Source organism: Balaenoptera musculus, chromosome 21 (genome assembly GCF_009873245.2).
Source record: "Balaenoptera musculus isolate JJ_BM4_2016_0621 chromosome 21, mBalMus1.pri.v3, whole genome shotgun sequence".
NCBI lineage: Eukaryota > Metazoa > Chordata > Mammalia > Artiodactyla > Balaenopteridae > Balaenoptera > Balaenoptera musculus.
The window spans coordinates 31,739,645-31,757,057 of NC_045805.1; the positions used below are offsets into that span (position 1 = coordinate 31,739,645).

The 17,413-nt window shown below is 34.1% G+C and overlaps 1 protein-coding gene across 1 annotated transcript in view; it reads right to left on the reverse strand.

The window, feature by feature from the left end:
• The window catches only part of LOC118887929 (disintegrin and metalloproteinase domain-containing protein 5-like), a 103,277-nt gene that overhangs the window by 19,446 nt on the left and 66,418 nt on the right, over positions 1–17,413 (reverse strand). Inside the window, exons 7-8 of the mRNA XM_036838845.1 lie at positions 11,177–11,263; positions 10,364–10,475 (exon numbers count right to left, since the gene is read on the reverse strand). Coding sequence (XP_036694740.1) covers positions 10,364–10,475; positions 11,177–11,263 — 199 coding nt within the window. The remainder of the gene's footprint in view (positions 1–10,363; positions 10,476–11,176; positions 11,264–17,413) is intronic.

Sequence of the window (17,413 nt, forward strand, 5' to 3'; positions counted from 1 at the left end):
AGGGAGATGCAAGAGGGAAGAGATATGGGAACATATGTATATGTATAACTGATTCACTTTGTTATAAAGCAGAAACTAACACACCATTGTAAAGCAATTATACTTCAATAAAGATGTTTAAAAAAAAAAAAGAAATGAGAGAGAGAGAGAAGGTGAAATTAACTGAAGAAGAGGAAAGAAAGGAAAATTATTATTAAAAAGGTGTGGCAAAATTATTATTAATTTCAGTTCATATCATTTAAAAAATATCAACCCCCTAAAAAAATCAACTAAAAGTCTTTTGAAAATGATGATAGTCCATTGATAAAATGTATGCACAAAAATCAGGTTTCCTATAATTAAAAGTAGCAATTTAAAATACAACAGATCTTCTGATAACAATGTTCAACAAAATGATGATATTCTTAAAAATTAAACTGGAAATTTTTGATCCATAGATCCTGCTATATCCATAGAGAGATCAAAACCACAATGAGTTATCACTTTACACTCATTAGGTTGGTTACTATAAAAAGAAGAGGTGGTGAGGATATGGAGAAATTGGAAAACTCATTGATGAGAATGTAAAATGATTCAGCCTCTATGAAAAAGAGTTTGGTGGTTCCTCAGAAAGTTAAATATAGAATTACTATATTATCCAGCAATTCCACATTTAGGTGTATACTCAAAGTTTTGAAAGCATGGACTCAAACAGATATTTGTACACCCATGTTCACAGCATCATTATCCACAATAGTCAAAAGGTGGAAGTAAGCCAAGTATCCATCAACAGATCAATGGATAAACCAAATGTGATGTATACATGCAATTGAATATTACATGGCCTTAAAATGGAACGAAATTTTGACATGCTACAACATGGGTGAACTTTGAAGACATTATGTTAAGTGAAATAAACCATAAATAAAAGGACAAATAATGTATAATTCCACTTCTATAAGGTATGTGAAAGTGGTCAAATTCATAGAAACAGAAAATAGAATGGTGGCCTCCAGGGGTTGAGGAAGAGAGGAATGGGGAGTTATCATTTAATGAATATAGAGTTCCAGTTTTGCAAGATGAAAGAGTTCTGGAGATGGATGGTGGGTTTACAACAATGTACACCAATATAGTTAATGCCACTGATTCATACATTTAATAATGGTTAAAATAGTAAATTTTATGTTATGCATATTTAACAATTAAACATATACATATAAAAATGTATATGTGTTAGAAAAGGTCAAAAATATCACTAGAAGTGATTGTCAAGGGTAATGAAAGAAAAATATGCACAATAATTATAAATTTCCTACAACCATAAGATAAATGGGAAGCCTCATGAAATTAAAGAAATGCGAGTGGAATTTTTTTTACTATTGGCTTGTCATAGATTTAAAAGGTTGATAATAACGCCTGAAAGTCAATAATAATATATAATATTAGCAGTGGGTAACTTCTGGGGTTAAGATTATATAAAAATTATTAAAAGAAAGATTATAAGATTAAATAAACTTGATGTATAAATTTTATATATCAAGTAGACAAGTTAACAAAAATATATGAGGATTTAGATTCTAGAATATGCAAACAAGTTAACTCATACACACAATCACATATATATTTAATTATATTTAATTATGTACATATGTTTTATCTATGTACGTACTGCTGTAAAAACAGATTATACATTCTTTGAAAATATCCATGAACTATTAACAAAAGTCAATAATGTTCTGGTTACAAATAAGGCCAGGATAAATTCCATAATTTGAGGTTTTTCCAGGCCATATTCTGTTAACATAAGTCAGTGATATTCAAAATAAATAAAATGAGGCTATAAAGCAAACTTGGATTCCTTGGGATCACCTTGCCTCTGAAACTCTTTATGCCCCCAAATGCATTCAGCATCACAAGGGCTTCTCCCACATTGAGTCCAGGCCCATCAGCAGCCCAGGGCTTCCTTGACTGGGTACAGGGCCCCAGGGAGATAATTTGGGCACAGAACAGGCAGTCAGCTGGCATACCAGCCCAGGGCTTTTGGGGTAGACCTACAGGCCCCAGAATAGAAGGGATGAATACAGCCTTCGGCAGCTGACTAAAAGAAACTAGTTGTATTGGAAGGTTTCCTCTGAGCCCAGGCTCAGGTGCAACCGCAGTACTGCCATTTGGACCTAAAGTGGCCTAGGGTAACTAACCATGATTGTTGGCCTGGCACTGTTCCAAGTGTTGTAAGGAAAGCCTTATGTACCGGGGCATCCATTAACAGGATGGGAAATTTTCTGATTTTCAGAAACTGGCTTGGAAGTTTGGAAGGAAAAAACAAAATTCATACAGAAGCTTAAAAAAAATACCCAGCAACTAAAAGCAACATTGTTTTGGTGTCAAGTGAATATAGCATAGATTACCTGCAGTTGCTGTTGCTGTTTTAAACTCTGACTACTGATGTTGCCAATTGTGATCTGTGGTTCATTCTGAGTGATGTGACTTAAGTGTGCAACCTAAGGGTATTGAAATCATTAATGTGAACAGTACATCTTTGACTTAGTCTGTGGATTAACTGTTGTGCTTTGTGTCAAGATAGCACTAATTTTTCATATTGTCAATATTGTGATCTTGTTTTCTAAGAGCTCAGATAATGAAAATCAGAATGATGACAGTACTAACACCAGCATGACCCAGACATCACTGAACAAGAAGGCTAAATGACTGTTCCTAGTGACAGATGGAAGAACATATACAACTAGATTAGATACGTAAGTAACCAAAACATAGCATATTGTACAACATGCCAAAAATAATTCGGACCTAGAAATAAACCATGCATGTATGGTCAATTAATATATAACAAAGGAGTCAAAAATATACAATCTAGAAAGGATAGTCTCTTCAATAAATTGTGTTGGGAAAACTGAACAGCTACATGTAAAAGAGTGAAACTGGACCACTATCTTACACCATACATAAAAATTAACTCAAAATGGATTAAAGAGTTGAATGTAAGACCTGAAACCATAAAACTCCTAGAAGAAAATATAGGCAGTAAACTCCTTGACTTTAATCTTGGTGATGATTTTTTGAATCTGACACCAAAAGCAAAGGTAACTAAAGCAAAAATCAACAAGTAGCAAAACATCAAATGTAAAAGCTATTTCACAGCAAAGGAAACTATCACAAAATGAAAAGACAACCTAGTGAATGGGAGAATATATTTGCAAATCATGCATCTGATAAGGGGTTAATATCCACAATATACAAAGACCTCATACAACTTAAGAGCAGAACAACAAAAAAAAATCCAATTAAAAAATGGGCAGAAGATTTGAATAGACATTTTTCCAAAGAAGACATCCAAATAGCCAACAGGTATATGATAAGATGCTCAACATCGCTAACCATTGGGAAAATTCAAATCAAAACCACAATAAGATATTACCTCACACCTGTCAGAATGGTTATTCTCAAAAAGATAAGAAATAACAAGTGTTGGTGAGGATGTAGAGAAAAGGGAACCCTCATGCAGTGTTGGTTGGAATGTAAATTGGGTTAGCCACTATGGAATACAACATAGATGTTCCTCAAAAATTTAAGAATATAACTACCATATGATCCAGCAATTCGACTTCTGGGTATATACCCAAAGGAAATGAAAACACTAACTTAAAAAGATATATATACCTCCATGGTCATTGCAGCAGTATTTACAGCAGCCAAGATATGGAAACAATCATCCATCATTCTGACCAAAAAGTGTGATATATGTGTATATATATATAATGAAATATTATTCAGCCATAAAAAGAATAAAATCTTGCCATTTGCAAGAACATGGATGAGCCTCGAGGGCATTATGCTAAATGAAATAAGTCAGACAGAGTAAAACAAATACCATATGATCTTACTTACATGTAGAATCTAAAAAACAAAACAAAACAAAAAGCAAGCTCATAGATACAGAGAAAAGACTGGTGGCTGCCACACATTAGGGGTGGGGGATGTGCGAATTGGGTGAAGGTGGTCAAAAGGTACAAATTTCCACTTACAAAATAAATACGTCATGAGGATTTAATGTACATCATGGTGACTGTAGTAAATAATACAGTATTTTACAGTTTTCTTCTTGTAGTTGATTTCTGATCTCATAGTACTGTGGTCAAAAAAGATGCTTGATATGATTTAAATTTTCTTAAATTTACTGAGGCTTGCTTTGTGGCCCAAGATGTGATCTATCCTGGGAATGCTCCATGCGCACATGAAAACAATGTGTATTCTGCTGTTTTCAGATAGAATGATCTATAGATATCAATTAAGTCCATTGGATCTAATGTGTCATTTAAGGTCTGTATTTCCTTATTGATTTTCTGTTTGGATGATCTGTCCATTGGTCTAAGTGGGGTGTTAATGTCCCCCACTATTATTGTGTTACTATCAATTTCTCCTCTTACATCTGTTAACATTTGTCTTATATATTGAGATGTTCCTGTGTTGGGTACATATATATTTACAATTGTTATAGCTTCTTCTTAGATTTTTCCCTTGATCATTATGAACTGTCCTTCTTTGTCTCTTGTAACAGTCTTTATTGTAAAGTCTATTTTGTCTGATATAAGTATTGCTACTCCAGCTTTCTTTTGATTTCCATTTTCATGGAATAACTTTTTCCATCTCCTCACTTTCATCTGTATGTGCCTTTAAATCTGAAGTGGGTCTCCTGTAGACAGCATATATATGGGTCTTGTTTTTCTATCCATTCAGCCAGTCTATGTCTTTTGGTTGGAGGATTTAATCCATTTACATTTAAGGTAATTATCAATATATATGTTTTTATTCCCATTTTCTTAATTGTTTAGGGTTTTTTTTTTTTTTTTTGGTCTTTTTCTTCCCTTCCTCTTTTGTTCTCTTCTCTTGTGATTTGATGACTAACTTTACTGTTGTGTTTGGATTCCTTTTTCTTTTTGTGTGTGTATCAACTATAGATCTTCAGTTTAGGGTTACCATGAGGTTTTGATATAGCAGTCTATATATAAACAAGATTGTTTTAAGTCACCAGTCTTTAAATTTCAAATACATTCCCAATATCCTGCATTTGTACAATCTTCTCACAATTTCCGGTTTTGATATCATATTTGTGTGCAGATTATTTCCTACCTTTACTATATATTTGCCTTTACTCGTGAGCTTTTCCATTCATAAATTTCTTGTTTCTTGTTGTGGCCTTTTCTTTTCTGCCTAGAAAAGTTCCTTTAGCATTTATTGCAAAGCTGGCCTGGTAGTGCTGAATTCTCTTATCTTTTGCTTGTCTGTAAAGCTTTTGATTTCTCTGTCAAATCTGAATGAGAGCCTTGCTGGGTAGAGTATTCTTGGTTGCAGGTTCTTCCCTTTCACCACTTTAAATATATCGTGCCACTCCTTTCTGGCCTGTAGAGTTTCTGCTGAAAAATCAGCTGATAACCTTATGTGAATTCCCTTGCATTTTATTTGTTGCTTTTCCCTTGTTGCTTTTTATATTTCCTCTGTCTTTTATTTTTGTCAGTTTAACTGCTATGTGTCTCAGTATGTTCCTCCTTGGGTTTATCTTGCCTGAGAGTCTGCGCTTCCTGACTTGGGTGACTGTTTCCTTTCCCACGTTAGGGAATTTTTCAGCTATTATATCTTCAAATATTTTCCCAGGTCCTTTCTCTCTCTCTTCTCCTCTGGGACTGCTATAATGAGATGCATTTAATGTTGTCCCAGAGGTCTCTTAGACTCTCCTCATTTCTTTTCATTCTGTTTTCTTTATTCTGTTCCATGGCAGTGATTTCCACCATTCTGTCTTCCAGGTAACTTATCGGTTCTTCTGCCCCATTTATTCTGCTATTGATTCCTTCTAGTGTATTCTTCATTCCAGCTATTTTACTGTTCATCTGTTTGTTTGTTCTTTAGATTTTCTAGCTCATTGTTAACCATTTCTTGTATCTTCCCAGTCTGTGCCTCCATTCTTTTTCCAAGATTTTAGATCATATTTACTGTCATTACTCTGAATTCTTTTTTGGGTAGATTGCCTATCTCCACTTCACTTAGTTGTTCTTCTGGGGTTTTATCTTGTTCCTTGCTCTGGGACATATTCCTCTGCCATCTCATTTTGTCTAACTTTCTGTGATTGTGGTTTCCGTTCCACAGACTGCAGGGTTGTCATTCTTCTTGCTTCTGCTGTCTGCCCCCAGGTGGAAGAGGCTGGTCTAAGGGACTTGTGCCAGCTTCCTGATGGGAGGGCCTGGTTCCTGCCCACTGGTGGGTGGAACTGGGTCTTGTCCCTATGGTGGGCAGGGCCATGTCAAGGGGTGTGTTTAGTGGGAAGCTGTGGGCTCAGTAAGACTTTAGGCAACCTGTTCACTGATAGGCGGGGTTATGTTCCCATCCTGTTTGTTGTTTGGCATGAGGCATCCCAGCACTGGAGCCTATAGGCAGTTAGGTGGGGCCAGGTCTTGGTGAGAAAATGGCAGCCTTCAGCAGGGCTCATGCCAATGAGTATGCCCCAGAACTACTGCCACCAGTGCCTTTGTCCCTGCAGTGGGCCACAGCCACCCCCAGCCTGCGTAGGAGACCCTCCGATACCAGCAGGTAGGTCTGGTCCAGGCTCTTATGAGGTCACTGCTTTTTCCCTGGGACCTGGTGCACACAAGACCTTGTGCATGCCCTCCAAGAGTGGAGGTTCTATTTCCCCAAGTCCTGTGGAATTACTGTGATCAAACCCCACTGACCTTCAAAGCCAGATGCTCAGGGGGCTCCTCCTACCAATGACAGACCCCTAGGCTGGGGAGCCTGACATGGGGCTCATAACTTTCATTCCTTTGGGAGAACCTCTGTGATATAATTATTTTCCAGTTTGTGGGTTGCCCACCCGATGGGTATGGGATTTGATTTTATCACTATTGTGCCCCTCCTACCATCTTGTGGCTTTTTCTTTATATTTGGATGTAGGGTATCCTTTTTGGTAGGTTCCAGTATTTTTCTGTTGATGGTTGTTCAGCAGTTAGCTGTGATTTTGGTGTTTTTGTGAGAGAGGGTAACCTAACTAACGTCTTTCTACCCAGCCATCTTGTCTCTGCCTCCTTTTTTTCCCCTTTGTGCTTAGTCTTGTTTCACTCCCTCATAAGGTGCCGAGTGCAGAGGCTTTGCACCCAACACTTCAAACCAGAGTGCCCAGTGTGAAACGGCTGTGCTGACATCTCCGCTCGGTGTGCAGAAGCATTCAATAATACAGTGTTGTTTATTTAAAAGTTGCTAAGAGATTAGACCTTAAAAGTTCTCAACACAAGAAAAAAATTTTGTAACTATGCATGGTGACAGCTGTTACCTAGACTTATTATAGTGATTATTTTCCAAGGTATACAATATCAAATCATTATGTTATACACCTGAAACTAATGTAACGTCATACATCAGTTATATCTCAATAAAAAATATTTGGATTTGGGTATGGTGGAGAAGGAGCTGTGAAAGCAACATATGGAGATGGAATCTCAAATGTCTGCAGTGAGACAAGCAAGTATTTCTAAGTCAATCATATTTTTCTGTTTCCTAAATGAGAAAAACAAATTGTCTTCCCAAAAGACAGCAATGTTCAAATAAAAATAGCTACCATTGAATTAGTTTGGGTACACCACAAGAACAAAAATGTTTTATCTATTCATTCAGTTTCTTGATTGCTCTATAAAACTGAGTGAAGTTACATTTCCAGACTTATAGATTGCAACTAAAATGCCCAGCAGGAGAAAAAAGTGTTATTTTGATAACATCTGTTGACTCCTCACAGTGAACTAATGATTCTGTCACATTTTACCAAGTGAATGTGGCAGCAAAATATTGCCCCCAGGTCTTAGGTAATTTGGTTTCCAGAACAGAGTTTCAAATAGGCTTCTGAATTTCTATGAAAATTTTAATAAAACCATATAAAACAAAAAGATTTTTGCTATCTTGCTCAAATACAAACTAGACTTTGCTCATCTATATGTGTAGTTAGAAGACAGGGCAAATGTAAGTTTTTGCAAGTTCCATTCAGTCTATAAATTTCTTAATGAAGAAAAGAAAAATATCTCACTTGCCAAATGTCCTGTACACCTGGTACACAACACCAAAAGGGGTGTGATTTGTTTTCCTGTGATATAAAGGCTTTCATAATGAAAGCTTCAGTCAGTTTCAGTTTCCTCAAAACTCATAAGCACTTACCAAGAATTTTTTTTTTTAACTTCACAAAATGGAAAGAAATTGCTTCCTTAAACAAGTGTACAAGATGACTGTACTCCTTACTTGCCATAAAAGATATGTTAAAATATTTAAGATGTAAAATCTTATTTTTAGAAGTTTGGACAAGAAGAATGTACTTCTCTAATTTTGAAATTCATGGAGGATGAGAATAGGAAAAAAAAAGTGTGTAGTGAAGCAGAAATTTATGTGCTATTTCTCCAAAACAATCTGATGATCTGTGAAGGGGCCATCAGGATTCTAGAAAAGGATGCACTGACTGCACCTGGGTAGTTCTATGATTTGCACAGGTTGTGACAACAACTCATACAATGAGAAAATGACTCATATTTTTGGAAATAAGACTGCTTCAGAACTCAAAAAAATGTAACCAGAAATGGGTAAGCAAGTTAAGAAGGACCTTCTCAGTTCCTTTATTAAAACTGTAATGTATGTGGAATTCAACTTAGATTTCACTAATTAAGATTACTTCTATGCTTTAAAGCATGCTCCCTGAGAAAGAGAGATTTAACGCATGACATCCAATGTGCTTTGGAGTGTATAAAAATGATGGGCCTTATAGACATGGACAGCCTATAAGATGAATTTAAATATGCAAAGGAGCTGATTGACAGAGAGGTGGCCTACTAGAATAAGCCTGTAGAAACAAAGAGAATGAACATTTTTGAAGAGCTGCAAAATAATTTTTCCAAGCCTGAAAACCTGCTGTATCTAGTAAATAAGACCCAAGTATCCCCTGCTCAAAATGCTTTTGTCAAGATACTTAGCTTAATGCCATCACGGTGGACTGACACCAGAATTCAGTAAATGTGGGTTTGTTAAAACAGAGCTTCAAGTCAAAATGAATTTTACATTTGATTCTATTCCATTTTGCTACTACTTAAAAGAAGAATGTCTTACAGGCTGTAAGCAGTTCAGAAGAGTATAACTGGAAAATGAAACCAAAGATCAAAAATATGTCTGACTGTATTATGGCACAGAAAGAAGCATCAATGTTATTTTTATTAAATATGAGCATATCTTTAATCATTCCTATTATATTTATATTCTTTCTCCTTTCTAAAAGTCCTATGTTTATGTATCTTAAGAATAAACAATAAGATAGTCGTGCAAAATTTAAATATCTAGTAAAGAATTTTTAAAAAGAGGTAAAATAAACTGCTGTATCAGAGATTACATTATAAAATTTTCTCATTATAAAGTATTGCTGTTTTTGCTCACATATTTTATTTTTTAATTGGTTGTTCTATAAACTACTATTGATCAGCACTGTTTACTAGTTCTATTGCTGTTTCACTTAAATAAAAGCAATCTATGTAACAAAAGTACACAGTACAGAATAATATACAATTTCAAATAAATGCCTATTCTTTCAACATATTTATGTGAAAATAATAATATACGTGTAGTTGCATATTATATGTCAAATGATTATGTTTATTTTTTGGTCTGATACACGGTCTGATACAGCTGTGTTTTAGCTGTCTAAAAAGTTACTCACCCTAGGTATGCCTCCCCCTAGTAGTCAAGCTACACATAAGTCTGCCCAGGAGTTCCTCATTTAATTGCCCCAAAAGAAAAAGGGTTTGTAAAGGTAGACAGACCTCCTCTTCTCCCAGGTTAGTTTAGGTGGGCTCCAATAACCTTCTGGAACCAGGGACTATCCCCCAACTGTTCCCAGTCTCATCCAGGCCTGCTTGATCTCAAGGAACCCTAGGGGGGATATCCTAAAGAGAAACTTCTAAAGCTTAGATTGTAGCCCCTAAAATGTAGGAGAAAGGAGTAGCCTTGAAAGATTCTGGTGGCACTAATATTACAATGACTACTAACACCATTTAAAACTAGGAATATATGAGACAATACAAAGTGAATAATCTAAATTAACTAATCAAATTATATGCACTGGAATTTCTACTTTTAAAATTTCCTACCACTAGGTACACTTTTTGTTAGACAATGCCAATGTTGACATAGAAAGAAGAGTTCAAACTTAACTGTCTTAGAGTCTTTTAAAATCTTACAAGTAAAGTCAAACCGTATTTGTTGACATTAGTTGCTTTGCAATGTGACTTGGAACCTATAACTGTAATTTATTTTCTTACATATTGTCTTTGATTAATAAAATTTTAAAGACACTAACCAACTTTGCCCCTGTGTCCATCATCAATACTTCCAAAATCTCCTGCCATCGGCTTGCAATGAGGAGGAGCAAACCCCATTTTACAATGACAATTGTTAAAATTGTTGCAGACCTAGAATAATCAGAAAATAGAACAATTTTTATGTACAAAGATGGTTTTCAATAGAGACCAATTAATATTCTACACGTATTCAACAGAGAATTTATTCCAGAGAATTTATCCATTCCAGAGAATTTATTTTAAATAGACAAATTCAACAAATTTTCTCTTGACATTTCCCATACTGTAGAAAGTATATCTGGCTTCTGTTGCCAAATCAATTTTTGCCAAATAAGTTCTTTCAACTCTCCCCACAGCCAGACCAAAATATTGTCAATCACCAGTAACATGCCTCTAATTATCATTTACTTCCTAGCTTCACAGAACAGCCCAGACACTAAATTAATGAACAAGACCAGCAAGAAAATCCTAATGACCTTTATTTACCATTTCCTGCCTTCTCTCTGTAAAAATAAGATCATTTTGGTTAGATGGTAACACATAGTGCTTATAGCACATCCAGCCCACATATTTACCAAACATCTTATACATCCAGAATCATCTTAAATGTTTCTACTTTATCTTCTCTAATAAACAGTTTGGCAAGATTTCTCAAGAAGATAAGATTGAAGTTATAAGTTACAAACTGTTAAATGACACCAAGCAGCATGAAAGTGATCAAAAAAATTATTCAAATGATTTCTTTAAATCTCCAAACTGTTTATTGAATTGTTCAAAGCATGTTGCTTAAAATGAAAACTGAAATTACTTACTCCACTTGAATTACAATCTCTGGTAGGATTGCAGCTCTGAAAATTGACATGGTATTTAAGCTCTACACAGTTAAATCTCAGACAATACTGAAACAAAGCAAAAGAAGTAAAAAACAAATTCAGTCAAACCATGAGATTGTGTGCATAGATAATACATAAGAAAAAATTCAAGAAAATTCAAGAATTCGTATTACCAAGAATTGGCATAAAAATCCAAAACATAAAGTAGTAATTGTGACTGCATTGAAATAAATGTGAAATAAGCTATATGCTTTCAGATTGTAAAGATATAGTCTTATATAAAAAGTTGAAACTTTTATTTTCTTACCATCTAGCACCCGAAGTCCTCTTAGAAAGAGAAATATCTGGAAAAATAATTTGATTAGTCCCTTCAGTTCAATAATTATCTGAGAAGCATTTAAAAAATACCCAGGCCTTGGCTCCTCCTGAGACCATTATATTAAAATCTCTGGGGCCAGGGTCCAGGTGATTATCATGTGCAGTCAGGGTTAAGAAGCATCGAGTGGGAGGCTGAGGTATTAAAATCACTGGTATGAGGAGCAAAGGAAGGTAAGTTACTATTCCATATGGGGAAAAAAATGAGGAGAAAGCAAGGATAACAGGTAATTATATGAGGTAATAGGACAATGAGAGACTCCCATGGGTGAGATGGCTAAAAGGCCTTCTAAGAAAAGGAATGTTTAATGTGTGAATTACATTGTCCTAATTTATGGCATTAAATTGTGTGACCTTTCCCAATTATGCAAAATTTTCAGTAAAGTCAATACTTTACGAAAGAGTTTTGTTCTTTGGTGAGTTGTGTCTTTGGATCATAATAACAGGGTATGCAGAAAGAAGAGGACCAGAATTCTGAAATAGAGATTTGAGCCAATATCATTTACGTTTCAAGGGGAGAGAGATCTCAGGTCTTACTTGTATCTATATGTTTCCAAATGAGCAAGATGTGACAGATACTTGGATTATTTTCTTGTGCTATTATCAAAGAGCATTATATAAAAATAAATTTGAATTTAGCAAGCAAACCTTGAGACTTTCTCTCAAAAGAAATGTACATTTATTTAATTTTCCAGAGTAGCTCTTGGAATTAATAATTTCTAGGATTAATTAGAACATTAAACGGTTGTTAGATATATTGTTTGCTTATAGGATATTAGAACATTCTAAAAACATTCTAAAATTATAGTATGCTATATTATTAATTGTTAATACTGTTTTCTTGTTCTTATGTATAACATAAATGATAACTATAATGTGTTATATTATAGCAGAATATAATATTGTAATAATAGTATTCAATTTAATTAAAACATTCATCTACCAATCAGAAAAAAAATCAGAGTTGATTATAAAAAGTTAAAATCAGTGTAAATTTGGAGGTTCTATTGAAACAATGAATACAATTCAAGAAAGTTGTTGCAAAAACATTCCAAAGGAGGAAAAATGCTTGATCCTATAATAACTTACTCGTCCCAAACTAGTATTCACATGAGATCTTCAAATGTTAGCTAAAAAATTACTCCCTATAGTGCATGCAAAAGCACTTGATTACATATTGCAGAACATAAAAAATGATCTGTATAAAAATTACTTAAAAGTAATGTTGCTGTTAAAAAGAGGTGTGGAGATCATTAAAAACAAATATTGCTGGAATATTGCTAATATACCTGTTAAAAATTGTCCACACTTGTAAATAGAGAAAATTGGAGAACCACATTCCTTTTCAATGTCATTTTTGAACATTCATTAAAGGACCCATCTAAGGTAAACCTAAAGATTATTTAATTATCTAAGGGAATGTACTTTGTATAACTTGCTAGTCAGTACTGATAAGAGCCTAGATTTTGTGAACTTACATGTTAACATAGTTTTTGTCTGGCCGATATGTAAATGAGTTTTGTCTGATTGAAACGATAACCCAAAATTATGGTTTTATTGCTCTATAGGACATTAGTAGATTTTACTTCAAACCTAACAATTGTATTTCAACATTCTTTTACCTAATGCCTCTAAAGTAGGGTGATTCCCAAGTGGCATCAAAAATTTAACTTGGCTGATTCTCCATTTCTCTGAGTTTTTTTCTTCTCATTTTGGTTTTTTGTTGCTTTGTTTTTGTTTCTGATTCTTGACCAAGTCAGTAAGTCTGCCCATGATGTGTATATATTTGTGCTTGTATATATGCATATACACATGTGTATACACATACAATTTTGCTTAGCTTATATATTATAGAATGGTTATACCTTTGGGTTGTATTAATTAACTTGTTTGTTTTTGTCACTTTAAAAAGAAAATGAGTGTGACTGTAAGGGACTGTATTAGGTGTGTATGAGTTTTTAGGCTGCTAACTAGCTTCTGTATGAGAGGCAGAAATAAATTATCTACCTCTCACATCTTTCTGAAATATAACTTAATTGGGTTAAAAATTATAATTACTACAATTAGGACATACCAGTAGCAATAATGGCAGAAGACAATTACATCTCAGGATAATAGGATGTGTAATTTCTTCTCAAAAGACAAAATTGTTTTATCCTAATGCTATATCTGGTAGTTTCAGGACATGAAAGAGGACAGTGAAAGTCAAGGCTTGAATGAATATGGAAAATTATAGACATTTTGTGCAAAGTAACCTTGGTTTTGTTGATAATACCTATGCACAAGAAAATAATGAGTCTGAAAAAAATTTAGCAACAATTGTTCAATTTTGGTGGGGTCATTCATAAGATAATTTTAAAAATATGCTTGTGAATACCGTAGAGCCTCATACTATACTGATGCAAAATTAGAATTTGGGTTTTTAAAAATTGTATACATGGAAATTGCTTGTGAAGTATTTAATTTGCTCTTAACAGTGGTAGTACAAGGTTTTTGTTTACTTTCTATAAATTTACCTGGATGGCAGAGATTTAATATTTCACCAGAATAATTTTCTGTGCTTTGTATTATGTAAATGGTTATTTTTAAAAACCTCCCCATTTTTTGAAAGAGCTAATGTTTCCTATAATTTTACTACTTTTTCCTATTTTATGTAAGCTCTTGCACTGTCACTTTGATTAACAGGGAGTTAAGCAATTTTTACTAGATACGAATAATCCTTTTTAATTAAGTAACCATACCACCTTGGACAAGTCTGGTGATTTTACCTTACCAAGGTCAGAGTCTAAAGTCAAAAATATGTTTTTTCTTCGTGATTTTATTAATACCTAAAACTATCTTTGAGATTTCTGAGATTGCCATCAGAAAATAACAGATTTGTTCTCTTATCTCATAAATATAAGAATGCTAGAAATAATTACAATTTGTTTGGTATTCTCCATTATTTATTTATTTTTGTAAGATATTAATTTTTTATGAAAACTCATCATATTGTAATGGCTTTTTACAAAATAAGAGAAACTATTGTTCCTAATTGCAGTTGGGAAGAATTTTACAATATCTTTCTTTTTTTAATCCATTTTTAAATTTAAGTAGTTAATTTACAATGTTGTGTTAGTTTCAGGTGTACAGCAAAGTGATTCAGATATATATATATGTTTTCTTTTTCACGTTCTTTTCCATTATAGGTTGTTACAAGACCTTGAATATAGTTCCCTGTGCTATACAGTAGGTCTTTGTTGTGTACCTAGTTTATACATAGTAGTGTGTATACTGTAATCCCAAACTCCTAATTTATGATATTCTCCATTATTTCCTAATAGATAGCAATGCAAGAGTTGCATAGGAAGAACTGTCAAAGAAATTCAGCCAGCCTTCCCTAGGTTAATTTTAAATGTTATTAATATAAGCATAACTAACATTCTCAGCATAAATGTTTCATATATTGTACATGCTACAAGAATAGATTGAATGCTTGTAGAAAATCAAGTCCACTTCTCTTCATAATATTTTCTTATCCTCAAGAGAAACTTTGATCAAACTCTTAATAAATAGTTATTATCACACCCCTGTCTGCAAAATAAGAGATTTTGCTTTTCTCCATTCTCATACTATTGATGACTCTAATAAATGAATCATTCAAGCTTTTCAGGCTTTTGATCAACTGGTAGTTTGTGCTTTTCTCTAATGTTTACCTAAAGTTTCTGCTTTCAGGTACAGGATAGAAACTAGGTCTTCACTGACATGTAGAAAGGATCATATCAGGTATTCTAAACTATTTGAATTCAAGAGTTAGACTCACAGGTACAGGATATAGTGCTTAAGCTGATACTGAGTAGACAATTTCAGAACACACCATATGGCTGAATCAGGCTTTATTGGAATCCTTTATATCCAGGAACATAATGCCATATGAAAGCAAACTGCTAACTCAAGATCCAGGGGAATAAGAATCAATTATACAGGGTTAAATTAAATAATGAGAAAAATTAACTGTGGTTATACATTTCTGATGATATAACAGAAAGCCCTTTTTCTTTCTTCTTGATGCATTTCTAATCCTCAGTTTATTAGCTATGCTTTTATAAACTGAAATGAAACATTTTAAAACTAGGAACTGGTTCTCACTAGTGCCCTCAAATTCAGAAATAATACATTTACTGTTCCTTCACTTTTTATGGCAATGCAATTATTTATAGGCTCAATAATGGTCCACCATTACCCTCCTACCATAAATAACTAGAAAACTAGACAAATTATAGAAAACAACTATTTTTACACATTGGACTACAGGCAGAACAAGACTATGATCTCTGAGAAAAAAATAAAAAACAAATGAGGTGAGCCCTCCTATTTTCCAGGCTCTTTGCTTGGAGGCAATTTCCTGACTAAGGTGTAGTGAGGAGGAACCCAAACACAGTTGGGAAATCTTGTTGAGTAAAGGAGATGGAGATTCAAGTATGTGAAGGTTAGGAGGCTGTGGAACCTAGAATTTGCTGGGAAGACTATTCTAGAGGAGGGAACTACAAATGAAAGAGTTCTATAAACCTACATAGGAACTGCCTTCTGTCTTTGGCTGAATACAATCTGCACCTGCACAGGGCTAACATCCATAAGACTGAACAATAACTACTTCCAGAGAAAAAAAATTAGCAAGGAACTATAAGATGAATAGTTCCTGAAATCACACAACCTGGAAATCATACAAGGTCCTATCAGCCTGAATGTACAGGCCATGTTGAATGCACAGAATATTCAATAGAGACCATAGAAGGGTCACAACACAGAACTGGGGCAAATTTAGCCTAAAGTAAAATTTAGACCCTAAAAAATTTACTCTATGCCTTCAAAGAACTTAACAACAAGTCTTGAAAGGTTTAAAATGATCTGCAAGTTCTACCCAGTAAAGAATTGAAGGTAATGATCAAAGAACTCAGGAGAAGATTGGAAGAAAAAAGTGAAAAGTTAGAAGTTTCTAAAAAAGAGTTAGAAAATATAAGGAACAACCAAACAGAGATGAAGAATACAATAACTGAAATAGAAAACACACTAGAAGAAATCAATTATAGACTAATTGATACAGAGGAATGGATCAGTGAGCTGAAAGACAGAGTAGTGGAAATCACTGATGCTGAACAGAAAAAAGAAAAAAGAATAAGAGGAAATGAGGAGAGTTTAAGAGACCTCGGGTACAATATTCTGTGCACTAATATTCATTTTATAGAGATCTCGGAAGGAGAAGAGAGGGGGAAAGGGACTGAAAACATATTTAAAAACGTAATAGTTGAAAAAAATCCCTAACCTGTAAAAGGAAGCAGACATCCAAGCACAGGAAGCAGAGAAAGTTCCAAATAGGATCAACCCAAAGAGGACTACACCAAGACACACTGTAGTGAAAATGGCAAAAATTAAAGACAAAGAGAGAATATTAAAATCAAAAAGGGGAAAGCAACAAATTACATACATGAGAACTCCCATAAGTCTATTAGCTGACTTTTCAGCAGAAACTTTGCAGGTCAGAAGTGGGTGGCACAATATTTTTAAAGTGATGAAAGGAAAAAAAACGACAATACTCTAGCTGGCAAGGATTTCATTCAGATTTGATGGCAAGATCAACAGTTTTACAGGCAAGCAAAAGCTAAAAGAGTTCAACACCAGCAAGCCACCTTTACAAAAAATGTTAAAGGGACTTCTCTAAGTGAAAAAGAAAAGGCCACAACTAGAAATGTGAAAATTACAAAACAAAAAATCTCACTGGTTAATGAAAATATATAGTAATGGTAGTAAATCAACCACATATTTATCTACATGGAAGGTTAAAAGACAAAAATAGTAAAGTCA